Source organism: Phyllostomus hastatus, unplaced genomic scaffold (genome assembly GCF_019186645.2).
Source record: "Phyllostomus hastatus isolate PE091 unplaced genomic scaffold, TTU_PhHast_1.1 phas_scaffold_501, whole genome shotgun sequence".
In the NCBI taxonomy this organism is placed as follows: domain Eukaryota; kingdom Metazoa; phylum Chordata; class Mammalia; order Chiroptera; family Phyllostomidae; genus Phyllostomus; species Phyllostomus hastatus.
In genome coordinates this window covers 26227848-26248432 of record NW_025334033.1, presented here as the reverse complement: position 1 = coordinate 26248432, position 20585 = coordinate 26227848, and the positions used below count along the sequence as shown (strand labels likewise).

General features: G+C 33.9%; 2 protein-coding genes across 3 annotated transcripts in view; one reads left to right on the top strand and one right to left on the bottom strand.

Moving 5' to 3' along the window:
- Positions 1-20585, top strand: part of VPS13C (vacuolar protein sorting 13 homolog C) — a 174463-nt gene that overhangs the window by 48297 nt on the left and 105581 nt on the right. For both annotated transcript variants that reach the window (XM_045823143.1, XM_045823142.1), the window contains 11 exons: positions 2232-2361; positions 3019-3113; positions 8780-8922; positions 9766-9958; positions 10952-11066; positions 11701-11837; positions 12788-12911; positions 14248-14365; positions 15323-15452; positions 16268-16346; positions 18687-18826. In XM_045823143.1, the coding sequence (XP_045679099.1) occupies positions 2232-2361; positions 3019-3113; positions 8780-8922; positions 9766-9958; positions 10952-11066; positions 11701-11837; positions 12788-12911; positions 14248-14365; positions 15323-15452; positions 16268-16346; positions 18687-18826 (1404 nt within the window). The remainder of the gene's footprint in view (positions 1-2231; positions 2362-3018; positions 3114-8779; positions 8923-9765; positions 9959-10951; positions 11067-11700; positions 11838-12787; positions 12912-14247; positions 14366-15322; positions 15453-16267; positions 16347-18686; positions 18827-20585) is intronic.
- Positions 5365-5683, bottom strand: LOC123808480 (60S ribosomal protein L36-like). The gene is given in 2 exon segments (XM_045823144.1): positions 5365-5505; positions 5507-5683. Coding segments are annotated over 2 exon segments (318 nt in total).

The window sequence follows — 20585 nt, the reverse complement described above, 5'->3', positions numbered from 1 at the left end:
TTAAATTATCTTGTGGAAGAAAACATAGGCAGTAAACTCTCTGATATTGCTGTTAGTGTTGTATTTTTGGATTTGTCTCCTTGAGCAAGGGAACCAGAAGAAAAACATAAACAAATAGGACTACATCAAGATAAAGAGTTTTTTGCACAACAAAGGAAACCATCTACAAAATGAAAATACAACCTACTGATGGGAGAAAATATTTGCCAATGGTACATTTGGTAAGAGGTTCATATAAAATATATAAAGAACTCGTACAACTTACATACAGAAAACAAACAATTCATTTAAAAAAATGGGTAGAAGTCCAAAGTAGACTTCCTCCAAAAGGATGTATAGATAGCCAATAGACGTATGAAAAGATGCGGATGTCACTTATCATCAGAGAAATGCAAATTAAAATCACAATGACCTCACACCTGCCACCATGGCTGTTATGAATATATTGACAAAACAAGTATTGGCAAAGATGTGGAGAAAAGGAAACCCTTGTGCACTGTTGGTGGGACTGAAAATTGGTGTCACCACTACGGAAAGAGTATGGAAGTTTCTCAAAAAATTAAAAATAGAACTACCATATGACCTGGCAATTCCACATCTGGGTATTTATCCATAGAAATCCAAAACACTAATTTGAAAGGATATGTGCACCCCTGTGTTCATTGCAGTTTAATTTACAATAGCCAAGATGTGGAAGCAACCTAAATGCCCATCAATATATGATTGAATAATGAAGAAGTGGTACATAAATACAATGGAATATTCTTCATCTATAGAAAAATGAAATCTTGACCCTTTGTGAAACTGATGGACATAGATGGTTTTATGCTAAGTGAAATAAGTTAGACAGATAAAGCCCAAACCAGTAGTATTTGATTTATATGTGGAATCTAAAAAACAAAAGAAGCAAACAAACAAAGCAGAAACAAACTCAAAGATGCAGAGAACAAACGAATGGTCGCCAGATGGAGGAGAGATTTGTAGGCTGGTTGAAAAAGGTGAAGGGATTAAGAAATACAAATTGGCAGTTACACAGTAGTCATGGGGATGTAAAGTACTTTCTAAGGAAAATAATAATAGTGTAATAACTATACATGGTATCAGGTGAGTACCACATCTGTGGGGGGGATCACTTTGTAAGTTATATAAATGTCCAACTGCTATGCTGTATACCTGAAACTAGTATAACATTGAATGTGGATATTTATTTAAAAAGAAAAAATAAAATAATAAATTAATTTAAAAAACCAGTTAGCTTTTGGGGGCACTGAATAGGTGAGCCAAAGTAACATCCCAAACAAGGAGTATTTTATATTCAAAGTCCATAGAGGCCCACCAGGCACTGTGCCACCTAAAAAAAATTCGAGTTGGGAAATTATTAAGATAGAGTCTAGATGACTTACCCTTTTATTATCTTTATCCTTCTGTTTTTACTTTTTGGTTCTTCATCTATATTTCCCTGAGAAGTAGGCAGAGACAAGGAGCAGCAGAAAATAAAACCAGGAGTTTTTGAGAAAACAGGATGAAATAAAATTCGAGGACTTTCTGTTTTTATTTATAATTTATCCCCACCATAGCCATAGTTAGCAAGCCAGGAATGTAAGTGAATTCTGAAATTGGAATGGATTGGAATGTGACTGTGGAAGCATTATTCTTTCATCCATAATGGCCCTTTAACTTAAATATTTGGAAGATAATATTGGTCAGAAATATGCTGTCCTAATGGCTCCTTAACTTAAAAATTTGGAAGAGCCCGGGCCACTGTGGCTCAGTTAGTTGGGAGTCATTTCGCAAAGTAAAAGGTTGCAGGTTCTATTCCTGGTCAGGGCACATGCCTAGGTTGTAGGTTCAGTCCCAGTCGGCATGTACCAGAGGCAACTGATTGAGATGTTTCTCCTTCCCATTAATGTTTCTTTCTCCCTCCCTTCCTGCTCTCTAAACAGTAAATAAAATCTTTAAAAAATTTTGGGAGACAGATTGCTCAGAAAAATTTAATGTTTTGAACCCTTGGCTATATTCTTAACAAAATGCAACAATGTGCTATTAGTAAGTATGAAAAGTAAGTTAATAGATTACATTAATCACATGTTGAGCATCGTTTCAGAAGGAACTCTTTCTTGACTATTTTTAACGTAATGTAGTGTTTAAAAAAGTTAGCCATTGTTCTTACCTCACTACAACTGAAAATGAAGAGGAAGTTTACTTTTAACTTTTTAATTTTAATCTTTTAGGTGATTCGGTCTGGGCAGAAATTAAGGAAAAAGCCTACTGACACAGGCGAGAAACGTGGAGGCTGGTTTAGTGGGTTTTGGGGTAAGAAGGAATCTAAGAAACAAGATGAAGAATCTTTGATTCCTGAAAGTAAGTTCCAAGTCAAGTCATTGATTATACACTGATAAGACAAAGCTATATAAATTGTATTTTAGCCGGTTGAATTTTATTTCATAATTCTTTTGAAATAAAAGCTCAGTGCAGTGGATATATAAGCAGATACATCAGGCTGGCACATTTTTGTGTTTATCAAATTGAAACAAAACTTATTTTTTTTTCAAGAAAAGTTATTTGAGATTTAAAAAGTTGAAATTCAGAAATCACCATATTTAGAATTCCTAATTGTTACTTTTTACATGGATAATTAATTAGAAGTTTCACTTAATTTTTAAAATACCTAGGGAATTCTAAAATTCTTATAGGAGACCTGAATTCTCTTGTATTGTGTCTCTTTGCTTTTTTACATCAAAAAAAAGCAAAGATGTGGTGTTTGTTTTAACTAGTCAAAGTAGTATGTTAGAAGAAATTATTTGGCTGCTTTGTTAAGCATTTTTTGATGTTAAAAAGCAAAGATGTGGTGTTTGTTTTAACTAGTCAAAGTAGTATGTTAGAAGAAATTATTTGGCTGCTTTGTTTTAGCATTAGTTTCTATTGATTTTAGGGTACTTGTTAGTTTGGTTTAATTTTTTTATTGTATATGTAAAACTGAAGCAATTGATTTCTTAAAATATTGTGTTTTCTTTGTAGCTATTGATGACTTTATGACTGCAGAAGAAAAAGATAAGCTTTTCACAGCTATTGGTTATAGTGAGAGCAGCCACAACCTAACTTTACCCAAGCAGGTAATTATTTAGGTTGTCAAAGAGGTATTTTGTTTCATTTTATTGTACTATCTTGTGGTAACTTGTATTATCAAATCAGTTTTTGTGAGTGGTGTGAAATAATGGTCCAGTTTAATATCTAGTTCTTTTAGAACCACTTACTGAAGATCTTTTCTTCATGAGTATTCTTAGCTCCCTTATCAAATATTAATTGACTGTATATGTATATGTTTGCTTCTGGGTTCTTGATTGTTTCATTGGTCTGTGTATCTGTTTTTTATTCCAGGACTATTTGTTTTGAGTACTATAGCTTTGTAATATAGTTAGAAATCAAGAAGTGTGATGTTTCTAGGTTTGTTATTCTTTCTCAAGATTGCTTTGGCTATTTGGCTATTTGGGGTCTTTTGTGGTTCCATACAAATTTTAGGATTGTTTTTTCTATTTTTGTAAAAAATACCATTGGATTCTTGATAGGGATTGCATTGAACCTATAGATTACTTTGGGTAGAATTGACATTTAACAATATTAATTCTTTCAATCTGTAACTTCCCATTTTTATATCTCCCTCAACTTTTTCATGATTGTTTTATAGCATAGGTGGCAAACACAAGGCCCATGGGCCGAATCCGGCCCACCACCTTGTTTTATGCAGCCCGGCGCCTTGTTTCTGCCTGGCAACAGCGCCGAACTCTTTGCCCCTAGTTAAGGAGCAGTTACATTCATACAGTCCTAAAATGACATTCGGCCCTTTGAAGGCAACCACGAGGCTGATGTGGCCCCCAGTGAAAATGAGTTTGATACTCCTGCTTTACAGTTTTCAATGTATACATTTTTCACTTCCTTGGTTAAATTTATTCCTGAGTATTTTATTATTTTTGATGTTATTGTAAATGAATTGTTTTCTTCATTTTTCAGATAATTCATTTTTAGTGTATAGAAACACAACTGATTTTTGTGTTTTGATTTTGTATTTTGTAACCTTACTGAATGTGTTTATTAGTTCTAACATTTTTTTGGTGGAGTGTAGTATTTTCTGCATATAAGATGATACCATCTACAAGCAGAGATGTTTTTACTTCTTTTTCTCCTGTTTATTTGCTGAATGTCAGGATGACAGTACTTAACATTTTCAACAGTATTTTCTTTTTCTTTTTTTTAATCCTTACCTAAGGATATGTTTATTGATTAGGGAGGGAGAGAGAAGGAGAAAAGAGAGAAACATTGATGTGAGAGAGAGACATTGATTGATTGGTTGCCTCCTTTATGTGCCCCACCTGGGGCTTGAACTGCAACCTAGATGTGTGCCCTGACCAGAAATTGAACCTTCTAACTTTTGGTGCATGAGACGATGCTTCAAACAACTGAGCCATCTGGCTAGGGCTTTTTTTATTTTTTATTGAATTTATTTGGGTGCCTTATTGCTCTAGTTAGAACTTCCATTGCTATATTGAATAGAAGTAGTGAGAGTGTGCAGCCTTGTTTTGTTGCTAATCTTAGAGGCAAAGCTTTCAACCTTTCTCCATTGAGTATATGATGTTAGTTGTGGACTTGTCAGATATGGAAGTTATTATGTTGATGTACAATTCTTCTATACTCAGCTTATTGAGAGAATTTTTATTATGAATGAATGCTATATTTTGTCAAATGCCTTTTCTTCATCTATTGAAGTGATCATGTGCTTTTTATCTTTCATTCTATTTATGTGATGTGTCACATTTACAGATTTTCATCCTTGCATCCCAGAGATGAATCCCACTTGATTATGGTGTGATCCTTTTAATGTGCTTTTGAATTCAGTTTGCTAGTATTTTGCTAGCAAATGAGAATTTTTGCATATATATTTATCAGTGATGTTGGTCCATAGTTTTTGTTTCTGCCAGTGTTCTTTTCTGGCTTTGGTATTAAGGTAATGCTGGCCTTGTAAAATGAATTTGGGAGTTTTCCCTCCAGTAACAATTTTATGGAAGAGCATGAGAAGGATGAGAATAAATTCTTTAAATGTATGGTAGAACATACCAGTGAATGCATCTCTGTGGGCTTTTTTTTTGTTGTTGGGAGGTTTTTCATTACTTGTTGAATCTCCTTATTCATTATCATTAGTCTGTTCAGATTTTCTATTTCTTCATGATTCAGTCTTGGTAGAGTATATGTATCTACAATTTATCCATTCTTTCTAGGTTGTCCAATTTGTTGAGGGATAGTTTTTCACAATAGTCTCTTAGTTTCTTCTTTTTTTTCTAAACAGGTTTTATTGCATAGAGGGGATGGGGCTCAATCCTTGGCTGCTGCCTTCCTCATGGCTGTGAGGACATTGTTCAGCTCCTCTCTCTTCCTCTTGGCCCGGATATATGTTCCCACCTTTTTCTTGATGAATTTCAGGGCCCTCTTGTCTTTAGAGACCTTGAGCAGCTAGCTCTGTGGTGCCCCACTCATAGGGGGCAAAGCCACACACCTCTTGGATCATGTCCCACATGAACTTGGTGTGCTTGTTGAGGTGCCTGTGGCAGTGGCTGTGCCTCGGCTTGCTCACATTCTTTGTCATTTTGTGGCTGTTGTTGAGGCCCACAGCCATGGGGTAGCAGAGAGCCATGGCTGCTGTTCCTCAATGGTGGCCATAGTGGAAGGGCTGACCCTCTCTTGTAGTTTCAGTTGTAATGTCTCCTCTTTCATTTTTAAATTGTATGTATATGTGTTTTCTCTCTTTTTATCTTGTTTAGTCTAGCTGAAAGTTTATCAATTTTGTCTTTTCAAAGAACCAACTTTTGGTTAGGTTAATTTTTTTCTAATGTTTTTCTATTCTCAATTTATTTCTGCTCTAATCTGTACCATTTCCTGTTTTCCTCTAACTTCAGACATTTTCTTCTAATGTCAGTTTGTTCTTTTCTAGTTTTTTGAGGTATAAGGTAGATCGTTTGAGATCTTATTTTTCCTTGATGTAGGCATTTATTCCTATAAATTTCCCTTTTAGAACTTCTTTTGCTGCATCCCATAAGTTTTTGGTATGTTGCATTTTCATATTTTTTGGTATCCTGATGTTTTTTTTTCTGTAGGTTTCTTCTTTGATCCATTGGTTGTTTGGGAGTGTGTTGTTTAATTTCCATGTTCTTGTGAATTTTGTAGCTTTCCTCCTATTAATTGATTTCTAATTTCATTCCATTGTGGTTGGAAAAGATACTCTATATAATTTATATCATTTTGAAATTTTTGAGATTTGTTTGTTGGCCTAATATGGGATATGTTCTAGAAAGTATTTTGTGTGAATTTGAGAAGAATGTTTTTTCTGCTACTATAGGATGGAATGTTCTTTGTATGTCTATTAAGTTTCTTGGCATATAGCATTGTTCAAATCCACTGTTTACTTACTGATTCTCTGTCTAGTTGACCTATCTGTTGTTGAGAGTGGGCTATTGAAGTCCCCAACTAATACTATATTGCTGTTTATTTTTCCTTTTTTTAATTTAAAAAAATTTTATTGAATTTATTGCCATGACATTGGTTAATAAAATTACATAGGTTTCAGGTGTACAGTCCTAGAATACATCATCTATAAATTCTGTTGTGTGTTCACTACCCAAAGTCAAGTCTCCTTGCATCACCATTTATCTCCCCTTTACCCTCTTCTACCTCCTCCCCCACCCCTTTCCCTCTGTTAATCACCATACTGCGGTCTGTGTCTATGAGTTTGTTCTTTCCTTAATCCTTTCACCTGTTTCACCCAGTCCTCCAACCCCCTCCCCCTAACAGCTATCAGTCTGTTCTCTGTATTTATGAATCTGTTTCTATTTGTTTGTTAGCCTATTTTATTCATTAGATTTCACATACAAGTGAAATCATACAGTATTTGTCTTTATCTGACTGGCTTATTTCACTTAGCATAAAACTCTCCAGGTTCATCCACGCTGTTGCAAAGGTAAGATTTCCTTCTTTTTTTTTTTTATGCAGCTGAGTAGTGTTTTATTGTGCAAATGTGCCACAGCTTTTTTTAATCCTCTCATCTGCTGATGGGCAATTGGTCTGCTTCCAAATGTTGGCTGTTGTAAATAACACTGCAGTGAACATAGGAGTGCATATTTTCTTTCAAGTGTTTTGGGTGTCTTCGGATGTATTCCTAGAAATGGAATTGCTCAGTCATAGACAGTTCCATTTTTAATTTTTTGAGAAAACTCCATACTGTTTTCCACAGTGACTGCATCAATCTGTATTCCCACTAAAAGTACACGCGAGTTCTCTTTTCTCTACATCCTCACCAACACTTTTTGTTTGTTGATTTATTGATGACAGTCATTTTGACAAGTGTGACATATCTCATTGTGGTTTTAATTTGCATTTCTCTGTTGATTAGTGACACTGAACATGTTTTCATGTCTGTTGGCTATTGGTGTGTCCTCTTTGGAGAAGTGTACATTCAGGTCCTTTGCCCATTTTTTAAATTGTGTTATTATTTTGGTATTGAGTTTTAGAAGTTCTTTGTAATTTTTGCATATTAACCCTTTGTCACATGTATGATGGACAAATATGTTCTTCCATTCAATGGGTTATCTTTACATTTTGTTGGTTTCCTTTACTGTGCAAAATGTTTTAGTTTGATGTAGTCCCCATCATTTACTTTTTTCTCTTGTTTCCCTTGCCTGAGGAGATACATCAGAAAAAATATTGCTAGGAGAAATGACCAATATTTTACTGCCTATGTCTTCTTCTACAATTTTTATGGTCTCAAGTCTTACATTCAAGTCTTTCATCCATTTTCAGTTTATTCTGGTGTGTGGTTTAGTTCTGTTAGCCTACATTAAGTGCTCCAATGGGAACATAAATATTTATAATTGTTATTGCATATGTACTTGATGGATGGACCCCTCTGTCATTATATAATGATTTTCTTTGTCTCTTTGGACTGTTTTTAACTTAAAGTCTTTTTTTTCTGTTGTGAGTGTAGCTACCTTCGTTTTGTTTTGTTTTGTTTTATTTTGATTATGCTTGTTTGTAATATATTTTCCATCCATTCACTCTCAGTCTATGTTTGGCCTAAAAGTTCAAGTGAGTCTCTTATAGGCAGCATAATGTTTGATCTTATTTTTTTAATTCATTCTCCACTCTGTGTGTTTTGACTGGAGAATTGAAACCATTCACATTTAAAGTGGTTATTAGAGCTAAGGGCTTACTATTGACATTTTGTTAGTTATTCTATTTTGTAGATACTTTATTCTTACTTCTCCTCTTGCTATCTTCCTGTGTGGTTTGATGAGAATCACCTCCCTGGTTCTCTGCTTTACCTCTAGTCTTGACTTACCAATTTTGGGGCCAGGATTTTTTTAAATGTCTTATTAACTCTCCAAAGCCATCAAGCAATTGTTCTTTTTATGTTGTCCAGTTTTTGAGCCCAAGAATTGATCTGAATTAGTTTGCTTTAGTAAAATCTTCTGAATTAAATCTTTATGCCACAAAATATTTTATCAAGTTGCATTTTTATTATCTTTAAGAAAAATTAGTTTTAAATTTTGTAAATGTCCTATTTGAGCAAGCAATTTGCATTGAGTTTTCCAATGTTACTTTTTTATAGTGAGCATATTGATACAGAAACCTCTGATTTTCATAGACCACTGTCATTCAACAAATTTAAATAAGTGAATTACTAATTAAAGGAATCATTACTTAAACTTTAACAATTTTTATTAATTCTTTTGTTTAGTATGTTGCTCATATAATGACACTGAAATTACTAAGCACTTCTGTTACAATAAGAGAAAACAAAAATATCCCAGAAATACTAAAAATTCAGATAATTGGCCTTGGGACCAAAGTATCTCAGCGACCAGGAGCACAAGCACTTAAGTAAGTTTTTAAAAAGTTATTTCAAATTTTATTTTTTGTATGGCTTTAGGCCCTCCAAATGTAGTGTTATTTAGTTTTAAAGACTGGTTAATAGTAGTCTTTCTCTAATTTTTTTTTGTGTGTGTTTGTCAAGATTAGTCATTTTATATTTGAGTTTGTTTTGTTATAGAATTACATGATGAGCTCATCATTTATTCTATACTGTTCTTTCCTTTATACATATTTATTGGGTACTATTTAATTTATAGATTTGATACTGTGAAGGCTATAGGCGCAAAACTTTCTGTTTTTAAGAAGTTTATGCTGTAGTTGACAAGAGAGGATATTCAAAAAGTTAATAATTTAAGATCTGTATAGCATATCAGAGAGCTCATAAGTGAGAAGGTACTGTGAAATTAAATACCTTATTGTTAATGTCACACAGATTCAGTTGTGGAAGAGAAAAACTTCACCCAGGAGAACTGGTGCTTAAGCTAGCTGAATGGAAAGCACTAGGAGAAGCAGGGGAGCGTTCAGGGTGTTGCAAAATAGGGATATGAGTCTCGTGAGTTAAGTGTAGTTTGTATTCATGCTACAGTGATCGAAAGTTCTACAGTGTTCTGGAATTGGCTACAGTTGGTTGTTTATGTGGATGACAAGGACAAAAACCAAACCAAAAAAGGAAAAAAAAAACCCACCTCAGACAGTGAGGGTTATTGAATGCTAGTCTAAGAAGTATGGACTTCAACTCTGTAATGGGCATGGTTGAGGCTCTTATTTTTAAAGAAAAATTTGTGTTTTAAACCATTTTATTACAAGGATTTTGTTTATATCACTTCTTTTTATTTCTTCATTGGATTGTAGGGTGGAAGCAAAATTAGAACACTGGTACATAACAGGTCTGAGACAGCAGGATACTATACCATCACTTGTGGCTTCAATTGGTGATACTGCATCATCCTTGCTTAAAATTGAATTTGAAACCAACCCAGAGAATAGTACTGCTGACCAAACTCTGGTTGTTCAGTCTCAGCCTGTGGAGGTCATCTATGATGCTGTAAGTGTAGAGAGAAAGTGACTCTTTATTAAACCCATCTTATATATCCGACATATGGCTTTTTTATATTTTCTCTTTCATATTTATTTACTTAGAAGCCAAATTCACTAACACTTTTACACTTTTTTATTTTAAAAGCAGTACATGTTTATCATTTAATTTTGATTTTTATATATACTACAGGTTGTTTTCTGATGCAAGGTATATGTATCTATGCTTATGTCAAATTTTAAAAATCTAATCATTATTTAAAAAGTCTGTGTTTATTGTATCACCTACTCCCAATTGTTACATACTGACTTTTTATTCAAGTTTATTTTTGCTTATTCTCCTTTTCCCCTCAATGTTTGGAACCAACTCAAAGAGCCTTAGAAGTAATTGAAAGAACTTTATGTATTGTTTATATTGGAAGAAAACATCTTTTTGTTGAAAGTGTGGGCTTGCGTTCTGTAATGATAGCTTCATCTTTTACTCATACTCTTAACTCATCTCAAGCTAGCCAACAGAATGGGCATGGTTCACTACTCATTGCATCACTTGCAAGTTGCCCCACCTTGTTGTTGAGATCCCAACTTATTTTTACTTTATAGTTTAGAAGTGGGTTCACATCATGGGTACATTCGCATTGTTGCACATCCAGTCTCCAGTACCGATTCCATCTTGCAAATGTCTAATTTTTTACACTCAAGTTTTGGATGTAAATAAGGGCTCAATAGCTTTCTTATTTCTTTGCAAACTTCAAAGTGTAGGGGAATTTAATTTCAATATAAAGAAGTGGAGTTGCACATTTTAGCCAATTGGAGGCTAAAACCAGAGGTACCATAGAACGTATTTAAATACTTTCACTATAGAGGGAGATGCAGTAGGGCAGAATGTTTTTGGAGGTACCTCCTCAGTTCAAAGCCCAGTGGTTTAGAATTAAGTTGAAAATTTAAAATTTATAATGTAGAAAGTACTGTGTAAAATATCCTTGTATTTTAAATTGCTTTACAGAAAACCATTAATGCAGTGGTTGAATTCTTTCAATCAAATAAGGGATTAGATCTTGAGCAAATAACATCAGCTACATTGATGAAGCTGGAAGAAATTAAAGAGAGAACAGCTACAGGTAAAGAATTTGCCTGTCTGCCTGCACATCAACTAAATACTCAAATCTTTGTGTATTCAAATGTAAATATTGTATTGAAAACAGTATAGGTTGCTTTTTTCTTTGTTTTAAATTCAGGCTGTGTTTTACAGTGGAATTGCATTGTGGGTACATGGCTTACCCAAAGTCAAATATACCAGCTAGACTGACTGAGAAAGAGAATAATATGGGGTACAGGTGATTCTCTCTGCCATTACCTTTAAGAACTTGCACACAAGAATGAGCTTGGGATGGAAGACATCTTTCTGTCTCAGTTCTTAAGAAACTCTGTGATATATAAGATACATACTTTTGTACAGCATTGCCTCTGAACTGATGCTAATTACTGTATCTGCTTGCTTAACTAAAGCAATAATGAATTATTCCACCTCTGGGTACAGTACTAGTTATGTTGGGTTTGCTGTACTGTGCGAAGACATGATTGATTGTTTCCCATTGACCAGATACAATTTCACTTCACATGCTGAATTGAAACTGTAACCTGTGAGAAGTATCCTTGTGAAACATATCCTAGTATGTTTCAATTTATATTCTTGTTAATAATAGGCTTATATATTTCATCTTGACCTTATCTTTCTTTTCTTTCTTTTTTTAGGACTTACACATATTATTGAAACTCGAAAAGTCCTCGATTTAAAGATAAATCTAAAGCCTTCTTATCTAATAGTTCCACAGACAGGCTTCTACCATAAAAAGTCAGATCTTCTCATTTTAGATTTTGGTACATTTCAGGTAAGTACATTTCTGTCTACCCATTTTTGGTCTGCTTGGTACCTAGCGGTGTGATAGTTCATTTTTTCCCCTCAGATTTACTTAAACTTAGACTTATTTCTTCTTAGTATTTTGTCAAGACTATCTTAGATTGATTATTTTATATATGCTATATGGTTATTAAAAAAATAAAAGAAAACCCTAAAATTTTTTATAATGGTAGATGATTTGACCTTGAGTAGTGGGTTACTGTTGTCTTTTTGTAATTGGAGAGAAGCACTGATAGTTTTCAAACACTCCCAGGTTTCCAGAGGTTAGTTTCAGAGTGTTACTTGTTAATTTTTATATTTTGATGATATGAAATAATACACATATGAATATATGTGTGTTAAAGCATGGCCAGCAACTAGATAGAGTAAGAGAACTTAAGATTTTGTTTGGGTATTGAACCTCATAGAAATCAAAGCCCCTGAGGAAAAATGGAGATTTAAAAATATATAGTCCTGAATTAATTCTTGCTTCTTTAGAAGATGGTAAAGGAAGTAGAGATTGGAGCTGAATTCCAATGGACTAGTTATTCTAGGTATGTAGTGGAGAGAAGAAGGAATAAAACCTGCTATTTCATCTGGAAGAATTTAGGATAGGTAGTTGGGGACCTGGTCATAAGTGTCAGTAACTCCTGAAAGCCAAGAAGAGTTGCACGTGTAGACAGATTATTTGAGATAGATGTGCAACTGTTTGTGCAGATGTGCTAAGTAATGTTTTACTCAAACAGAAGAGACATGTAGGCTCAAATATTATATTTGTAATAAAATATTTGCAAATAATTACCAGGAAACTAAGGAAAATGTGAATTTATTAAGGGTACTGTTTTCATTTTAGTTTGGTTTTAAGAAAACACAGCTGAAGTATGTTGTTGATTTATGTACTTCTCTGTTAAAAATACTGAGATTTTTTTCCCTCCATGTTAGCTTAACAGTAAAGATCAAGGTTTGCAGAAAACTACTAATTCATCTCTGGAGGAAATAATGGATAAGGCATATGACAAGTTTGATGTTGAAATAAAAAGTATGCAACTACTCTTTGCAAGAGCAGGTAATGTGTGGCTCAGTTTTTAGGATCTTGAAATTATGTTGAGTAGCTTTGGTAAATGTATATATGTGTGCATGTGTATCAGGTCCGGTGACGTTTTGAACTCAAATCAAGCAGGAGCCCATTGGTGCAAATCCTTGTCACAGTTACAAATAGAGATTAAAGATTTGGCTGTTCTTCTCAGGGTATGGTACTTGACACCTTTTTAATCTAAGTATAGTCATTGCTTTTTTTTTTTTTTTCTTTTTTGATAATGTGACTGTGAAACTGCCCAGAACACAAAATGGAAGTTGCTATTGGCTCAGTTCCTCTGTCCCAGTGTGTCGGGGATGTCTCAGTGTTGTTCTCCCTTGCTGCCTTTATTTTTAAATATTTTACTATATTAGCCTAGTCTTTATTTCTGAGAAGTATGGATATAGTCTTAAAACCTAAATGTAATTAAGTTATTTTTCAAAAGCTTTGGTATTTTCTACTGCTTAAGTTAAGATGGCTGTTTCTCTATACTTCTTTAGTTTCTAGAAGCAGTACGTATTTCCTAAGTATGCTTGGGTTTATCACTTTGTAGTAGGTCATTAATGGAAAGGACAATGTTTGTTTGTAGAATATACACTTACATCAGGAGTAATGAGATTTAAAATGTAATATATAATGTTCTACTTAGTTTTTTTTATATTAGAAGCCTATTAATTTGCTAAAGGGAAGAACCTACACAGACCATTAAATTTGCTTTTTCTGTTGTATATACTTAATAATTGCTTGATTTGCAAGTGATAAAAGATATTCAGTCATTGCCATCAGTTAAGATCATGTGTAGGATCCTGTTAGTCATTGGAACGTCTGTTTTGAGGGCCTTCCTATTTTAAGTAAAGTAATTTTTACACTTTTTTGTCCTGAAAACTTTCTTGGTAAAACTTAGTTTTTCTTTAGAATTGTGTGCTAAACTAGTGTAATTGCACTTAGGAATCACAGAAGCCTTTTTTTCTGTCATTTTTTTTCTTATTTTTTCACTGCAACAACCACTCTGATCTCTATAATTTTGTAATCAAGGCAGTAAATTTCTGAGTTTTTTCTGTTGGCTTTAAAATGAAAGCTATAATAAAAACATTTTTCAAATAAATATTTGAATTACTTTTATATCACAGTCTTTAACTCCTCTCAATTTGTATTTAAAAAATATAGGTTATTTAACTTACATGCTAAAAGAAGTAAATGTTGGCATTCATTGAATATGCTTATTAACTATTTTTAATAAGTTAGAGTATTTCCCACAGAATATTTGATGATCTAAAAGTAATTATTTAATAAATTAAAAAGTCATTAATTTTTAAATTTTTTAAAGAGGAAAACTGGAAACAGTGTCGGTTTCAGCATCCATCAACTATGCATATTTTGCAGCCTATGGATATTCATGTTGATGTGGCCAAGGCGATGGTAGAAAAAGACATTAGAATGGCCAGGTAATGTATGCATGCACTTTATATTATAAAATCAACAAGATGAAATATAGCTGTATGAGTATCTGAATTTTAAGAAAGAAAAGCTAGATTTCTGAAGAACAGAAAGAAATGGTTATTTTACAACAGAATTTTCAAAATTTCAATTTACAGAGTACTTTTGCAGAAAGTTCAATCTCTTTAGGTAGGAACAGCAGATTTGACTCTGTGAACATTAATGATTTGTGCATTGTACAGAAAAATCATTCTTCAGTTTGTGGTTGGGCATCTGTCAGCTACAGCTGTTTGCTGTAGTTAGTTAGGAAGTCAAAGATAAAATGACAACCTGAAAGAGCTTTGTGAGCAGTGAACAGCTGCCACAAAACTATTGAGACAAACAAATCTAGGCAGTTAGGTTGAACAGGGAAGCAGAATAGAAGTAGCTGCTAAAAAGTAAGCAGCTGATGAAAGCACAATAGTGATTCAGTTGTGAGCAAAACAGATGTCCTCAATGGAGTTTAAATTTTAATCAGAGTCGACATAAAATAAACAAGTATAAACATAATGCATCAGATACTAATAAGTGCTATCACAGGAAATAAAGCAAGACAAGGGGATGAAGAGTGGTGGGGCAAATACACTTTGATGTTCGTAATGAGAAATCTCTGATGCCAGAAATGTTGAAGTATATAGAGCTTTAGGTTTTAAAAAGTAGACAATTGTGTTTGAAAATATTTTCATACAAATTAGTTAAGAAGGATTGGCTCCTTAAGGAGGATGCATTTAAATGATCTGGAAACAGCTTAGGTAGAACTTCCTATTCCCTGACAGTATTGACTAAATGAGGCGTTAATGTCATTACATTAAAACATGTCCAAAGTAAATTTGACCTCATTAGGTAGTCTCTTCTCTAATCTCTTCCCCTTCCCTAATACAGAGAAATGGAACCTTAAAAACCTTATCATCAAATTGTATTTTCAGATTTAAAGTATCAGGAGGGCTTCCTTTGATGCATGTGAGAATTTCTGACCAGAAGATGAAAGATGTGCTATGTTTGCTTAACAGTATACCCTTGCCACAGAAGTCATCTGTACAGTCTTCTGAGAGACAGGTAAATGGCTATAATAAAGTGCCAGATCTCTTTACATTTGTGTTTATGATGAGTTTTGTTTAGTTTTCTGTGAACTGTTTTATTTGTCAATATTTTTAGGATCTGTTTATATTTTTGGTGCACTTTTGAGGTTTAATTTTGTTGATTCTATAAAGAGCTGCATATGCCATTGAATAAATAAAGACTGCAGCCTATTATTTTCACTACTGTTTTATTAGAGTGGTGGTAGCAAGTTGGTTTTAGGGAGTCAAAGGAACAAAAACAAATGAAAAGAAAATTATCTTTCAAGTTTATGAAATGTATTTTAAATAAAACTAGATACAGAAATCTTTATAATGTTGCAAAATAAAATGATTGGTATAAAATTTACTTATATGTTAGACTTAAAATTTCTAGATTACTAATTGTAGTTGAACTTTACAACCTAAAATAAATGTTTGATTTTCACACTTTGAAATGAAATTTGAGAGAGTCAGCTAATGCTTATTCCATTTTCCGGGAACCTGTAATAAAGATGCACTTTATATTGTGATAGGCAGCAACTAAGTGACACAGAATGATAAATACAGTCATCTACTTGAGTTGTACACTGTTTTGCCCTTAGAACTGCAGGTAGTAGTCTTAATAATTAGTAAACTCCAATCAACCATTATTTAGTTGATTGCATAATATGCTTTGATGGAAGAGTAGTATATTGTGTGTTTATGTGTCTCTCCATTTCCCTCTATCCTCTATTACTTTCTCAGTATTTGTGTTAAGTACATTTAATCTTGCTAAATTAGTTTGTTAAGAAAATTTTTTGTATTATTTTCTAGGTATCCTCAATTCCAGTTATTTCAGATAGGACAAAAGACCTACTTGGTACATCACTGTTGCTAGATGGAGTGGAATCAGGTAAGGAAAGTAATATATTTTTATTAAACCAAACCTATAAATTAGTATGTAGAGCTCTGGTTGGGTGGCTCAATTGGTTGGGGCATCATTCCATGGACCTAGAAGTTGTGGGTTCGATCCCCTGTCAAGACACATACCTAGGTTGCGGGTTCAATCCCTGGTTGTTAGGGTGCGTATGGGAGCCAACCAACTGATGTTTCTGTCTTTCCCTCTCTCTTTTTCTCCCTTCCTCTCTCTCTAAAACCAGTGAGAGTATGTCTTCAGGTGAGGATGAAAAAATTAGTATATTGAGATAAAATTTTCAGAAAATAAAGGAATTTTGAAAGTGTTAGAGTAATTTACTGGCTTTAGTTCTAGTTGTACTACTAACCAACAGTGTAACTTTGAGTCACTTTTTCCTTTAAGCCCAAGTTTCTTCATTTGATTAAAACCATTTTTGTGAATAACAATGCTTAAAGATTTGAAATAAGTTACTTTTTTTTTGCTCCAATCTGGTACTTGAATGTTCTGGTAATAAATTGGGTTGTCTATGAGTGCTTATATAGGGTTGATGATCACCTTAATATAAAGGAAAAAGGGAGATGAAGAAAAGACTGTCCAAACAAAACTGACTGATGTAACACAAATGTTGGCAAGTGCAGTGTATAATAGAGAAGTGTACCACACACAACTTACCTGGAAAAGGAAACCCTTAACAACTGATGACTACCCTTCAGGATTCTTCCTGGCCCTCTTCCTGGCATAAACAAACTGTGAACATGTTTCAGGCATCACAAGACAGTTTTTTCAGGTCTTCTTCAGTCTTAATATGATGAGTTTCTAGACAGCCTGTCACAAAGTGAGACTCTGGATTTTGATGTTCCTGTAATAATGAAAACACTAATGTCAATTTAGAGTTCACCAAAGTTTTATCCATATGTAATCAGATCCCCTGTTAAATATAAAATGACTGATTTTTGTGTCATTAAAGTTATTCTGACAGTGTACAACATAATTTTCCCTTCTTTAGGGATTCTTGGTAAGACTATGTATTACAAGAATATATGTATTACTGTGTTTCCCATGGTGCCCCAGTTACCCAACATGGAGGCAAACAAGAAGTGAGAGTCCTTGGAATGAGAAAAGAAGAGGAGCTCATAGTGAACTTTGTCTAAGTGGTGTCCTCATGCAGTATCAACATTTCAGTAGCAGAAAACCCAACTATATCTAGTGTTTAGCTTAACTCCAGAAACAAATGTGGGGTTACTGTGCTCTGCTTAGTTACTATATCAGTAAATATAAGATTAGTAAGGGGAGAAATAAATGTAAATTTTAACTATAGAAGTTTCTGATAGTGATTATATTTTATAGTTCTAGGGAATATGAATATATATACAAAAATCAAAGAATCCATACGTGGTTCTTTTCTCTAGCTTTCCCTAACTGATCCTTTTTAATTTTGAACTGGAATGTAAGCTTCAAGAGGACCAGGGTCATGTCTGTCCTTATCACTCTGGTGTCCTTAGTGGCTGGTACAGACTGATACATGACAGATGATAACCCAATAAATAGTTTATTGAATATTGAATGAATGAACTAAAGTGAAAAAATCAGGGCAGTTTGATTTTATTTATGCTTATCACTTGCCAGGTTGAGTTACTTTGTGAGACTTAGAAAAACACTGTAACTATTGGGTTGGACAAAAAGTTCTTGTAGTTTTATTTGTACAGTGGCTCTAGTAGTGCTTAGTTGTCTTTAACCTCATTTGAAACAATTTTTTAGATTGTATTGTGACAGCTGTCATATCAATGTGTATTTAAAAAAACACAATTGGTGAATTTTTGTGCAACCATTATAATATTTAAATAATATTATTGGAAGAAAACATTTTCAGCTATCATGCTTTTTTATTTCGAGAAAGGTAGAAACTCAACAAAATGCAAAAAAAGATTTGTGCAGTGTATGGAGAAGGTGCTGTGACTGATCAAACATGTCAAAAGTAGTTTGTAAAGTTTCTTGGTACTATTGGCTTTTTGGCAAATAATTCTTTGCTGTGGGGCTGTGTTATGCATTGGAAGATGTTTAGCAGCTCCCCTGGCCTCTACCCACTAGAAGCCAACAGTGGGAGATAGCTGACATAGTCAAAATATTCAAATCAATAAAGTTGTTGGTGAAAATGAAGTATGTATCTTTTATTTTATGGAAAAAAACCTAAAGTTTTCTTGGCAGACACAAAATATTCTGATTCTGAACATTAGTATTATATCTAATAAATAAATTCCATTTTTGAGAGATTTGAGCGTTTTGATGCAACTTTCAATGTACATTCTCTCAAGTCAAATGAATGTCTTCTTTCTTTAGAGTCTGATGATGAGTATTTTGATGCTGAAGACGGAAACATACAGACTGGTAAAAGTATGAAAGGAATAGAAAGAAAAAAAGTTGCAGAGGTCCCAAATGAGGAGCTCATTAATCTTCTACTAAAGTTTGAAATTAAAGAGGTATGCATATTTATTTTGTCTATAAATAAGTGTATTCTTGTTATCACTATCCTTGTAAACTACCTGAAACTTTAAATTATGTAAAATGTGGTGTTCAATCTTCCCTAGTGTTTCTTATTGACTGCCTTTTATTCTAATGTGATTATGTCCTAAAATATATAAAAAATACCAGATTTTTAAAAAAGTTTTTATTTATTTATTTTTTAGAGAAAGGGAAAGGGAGGGAGAGAAACATCAATGTGTGGCTCCCTCTCATGTGCCCCCTACTGGGGACCTAGCTTGCAACCCAAGCTTGTGCCCTAACTAGGAATTGAACCAGTGACCCTTTGATTCTCAAGCTGGCACTCAATCCACTGAGCCACACCAACCAGGGCCCAAAATACCAGGTTTTAATTGTATATACAAATCTAATTACTATTGGTATTTATTTATAGAAAGATATGTTCTGGTACCTTTAGTATTTTTTTACTTCTCTTTTTCCTTCATATTCCCATCCAAAATAGTAGAAAATCCCCTGACTCTAACTTCAAAATGCATTCAACTGATTACTTTTCTCTTCCACTGTTATTGCACTGTCCAAGTCACCATCATCTCTTGCTTGAACTGTTTCAATAGCCTCTTAACTCTGTTTTCCACATAGCAGCCAGAGTAGTCCTTTTAAAGTGAAATTCAGCCCTGGCTGGCGTAGCTCAGTGGATTGAGCACGGGCTGGGAACCAAAGTGTCCCAGGTTCAATTCCCAGCCAGGGTACATGCCTGGGTTGCAGGCCATAACCCCCAGCAACCGCACATTGATGTTTCTCTCTCTCTCTCTATCTCCCTCCCTTCCCTCTCTGGAAATAAATAAATAAAATATTAAAAAAAAAATAAAGTGAAATTCAGATGATGTCATTGGTCTGCTCACAGCCCTTCACTGGCATCCCATCTCACTCAGAGCAGAGGGCTAAATCCTTCCTACGACCTACAAGGCCTTTCATGTGGCTTCTTTGACTTCATCTTCAATTCTTTTCTGCCATGCTCAGTCTACTGCAGCCCTATTACATTCATTCCTTCAGTAATATATCAAATGCCATCATGTATGTACCAGGCATTATTTTAGATACTGGAGCTACAGCAGGCAGCAAAGTTCTTGCCGTATATCGCTTACACTTGCTTTTTGATCTCCCTTAAATATACCAAAGCACATTCTTTGTGCTTGCTGTTTCCTTTGCCTGGAATAGTCTTCCTGCATGACTTGATTCTTTATTTCCTTTAGATAGCAAACTTTGCCATGTATAATGCACACTTTTTGCCCAAATTTTTGAGGGGAGGATAAGGATGCACATTATACATGGGTAGTACTAATTCCACATCTATATAAATGTTTTAAACCCTTTTATTTATGCTTATGCATAAAAAATGTAACTCTAAAAAGCAATAATGATATCTGTATGTAAAATAATATCCTGGAATACAGTAATTAGTTTTGTTTCTAAATATAAATAAATAAAAATTAAATTAAAAAAATTAAAATGAAAGATTTTTTCCCGGAAAATTTGGACCAAAAACATGGATGCACAGTTATACACAAAGATTGCATTATGCATAGAAAATATGGCATTTACTCAAATGCCATCGTATTGAACAGGCCTCACCACCCAGCACAAAATAGCAACCTTTATTTTCCTGCACTCTCCCTAGACGAATGCCTTGTCTATCAGGGTCACTTCTGTGTGTTCAGTGGCTGGCGCAGCCTCATGCATGGTAGATAATGCCCAATT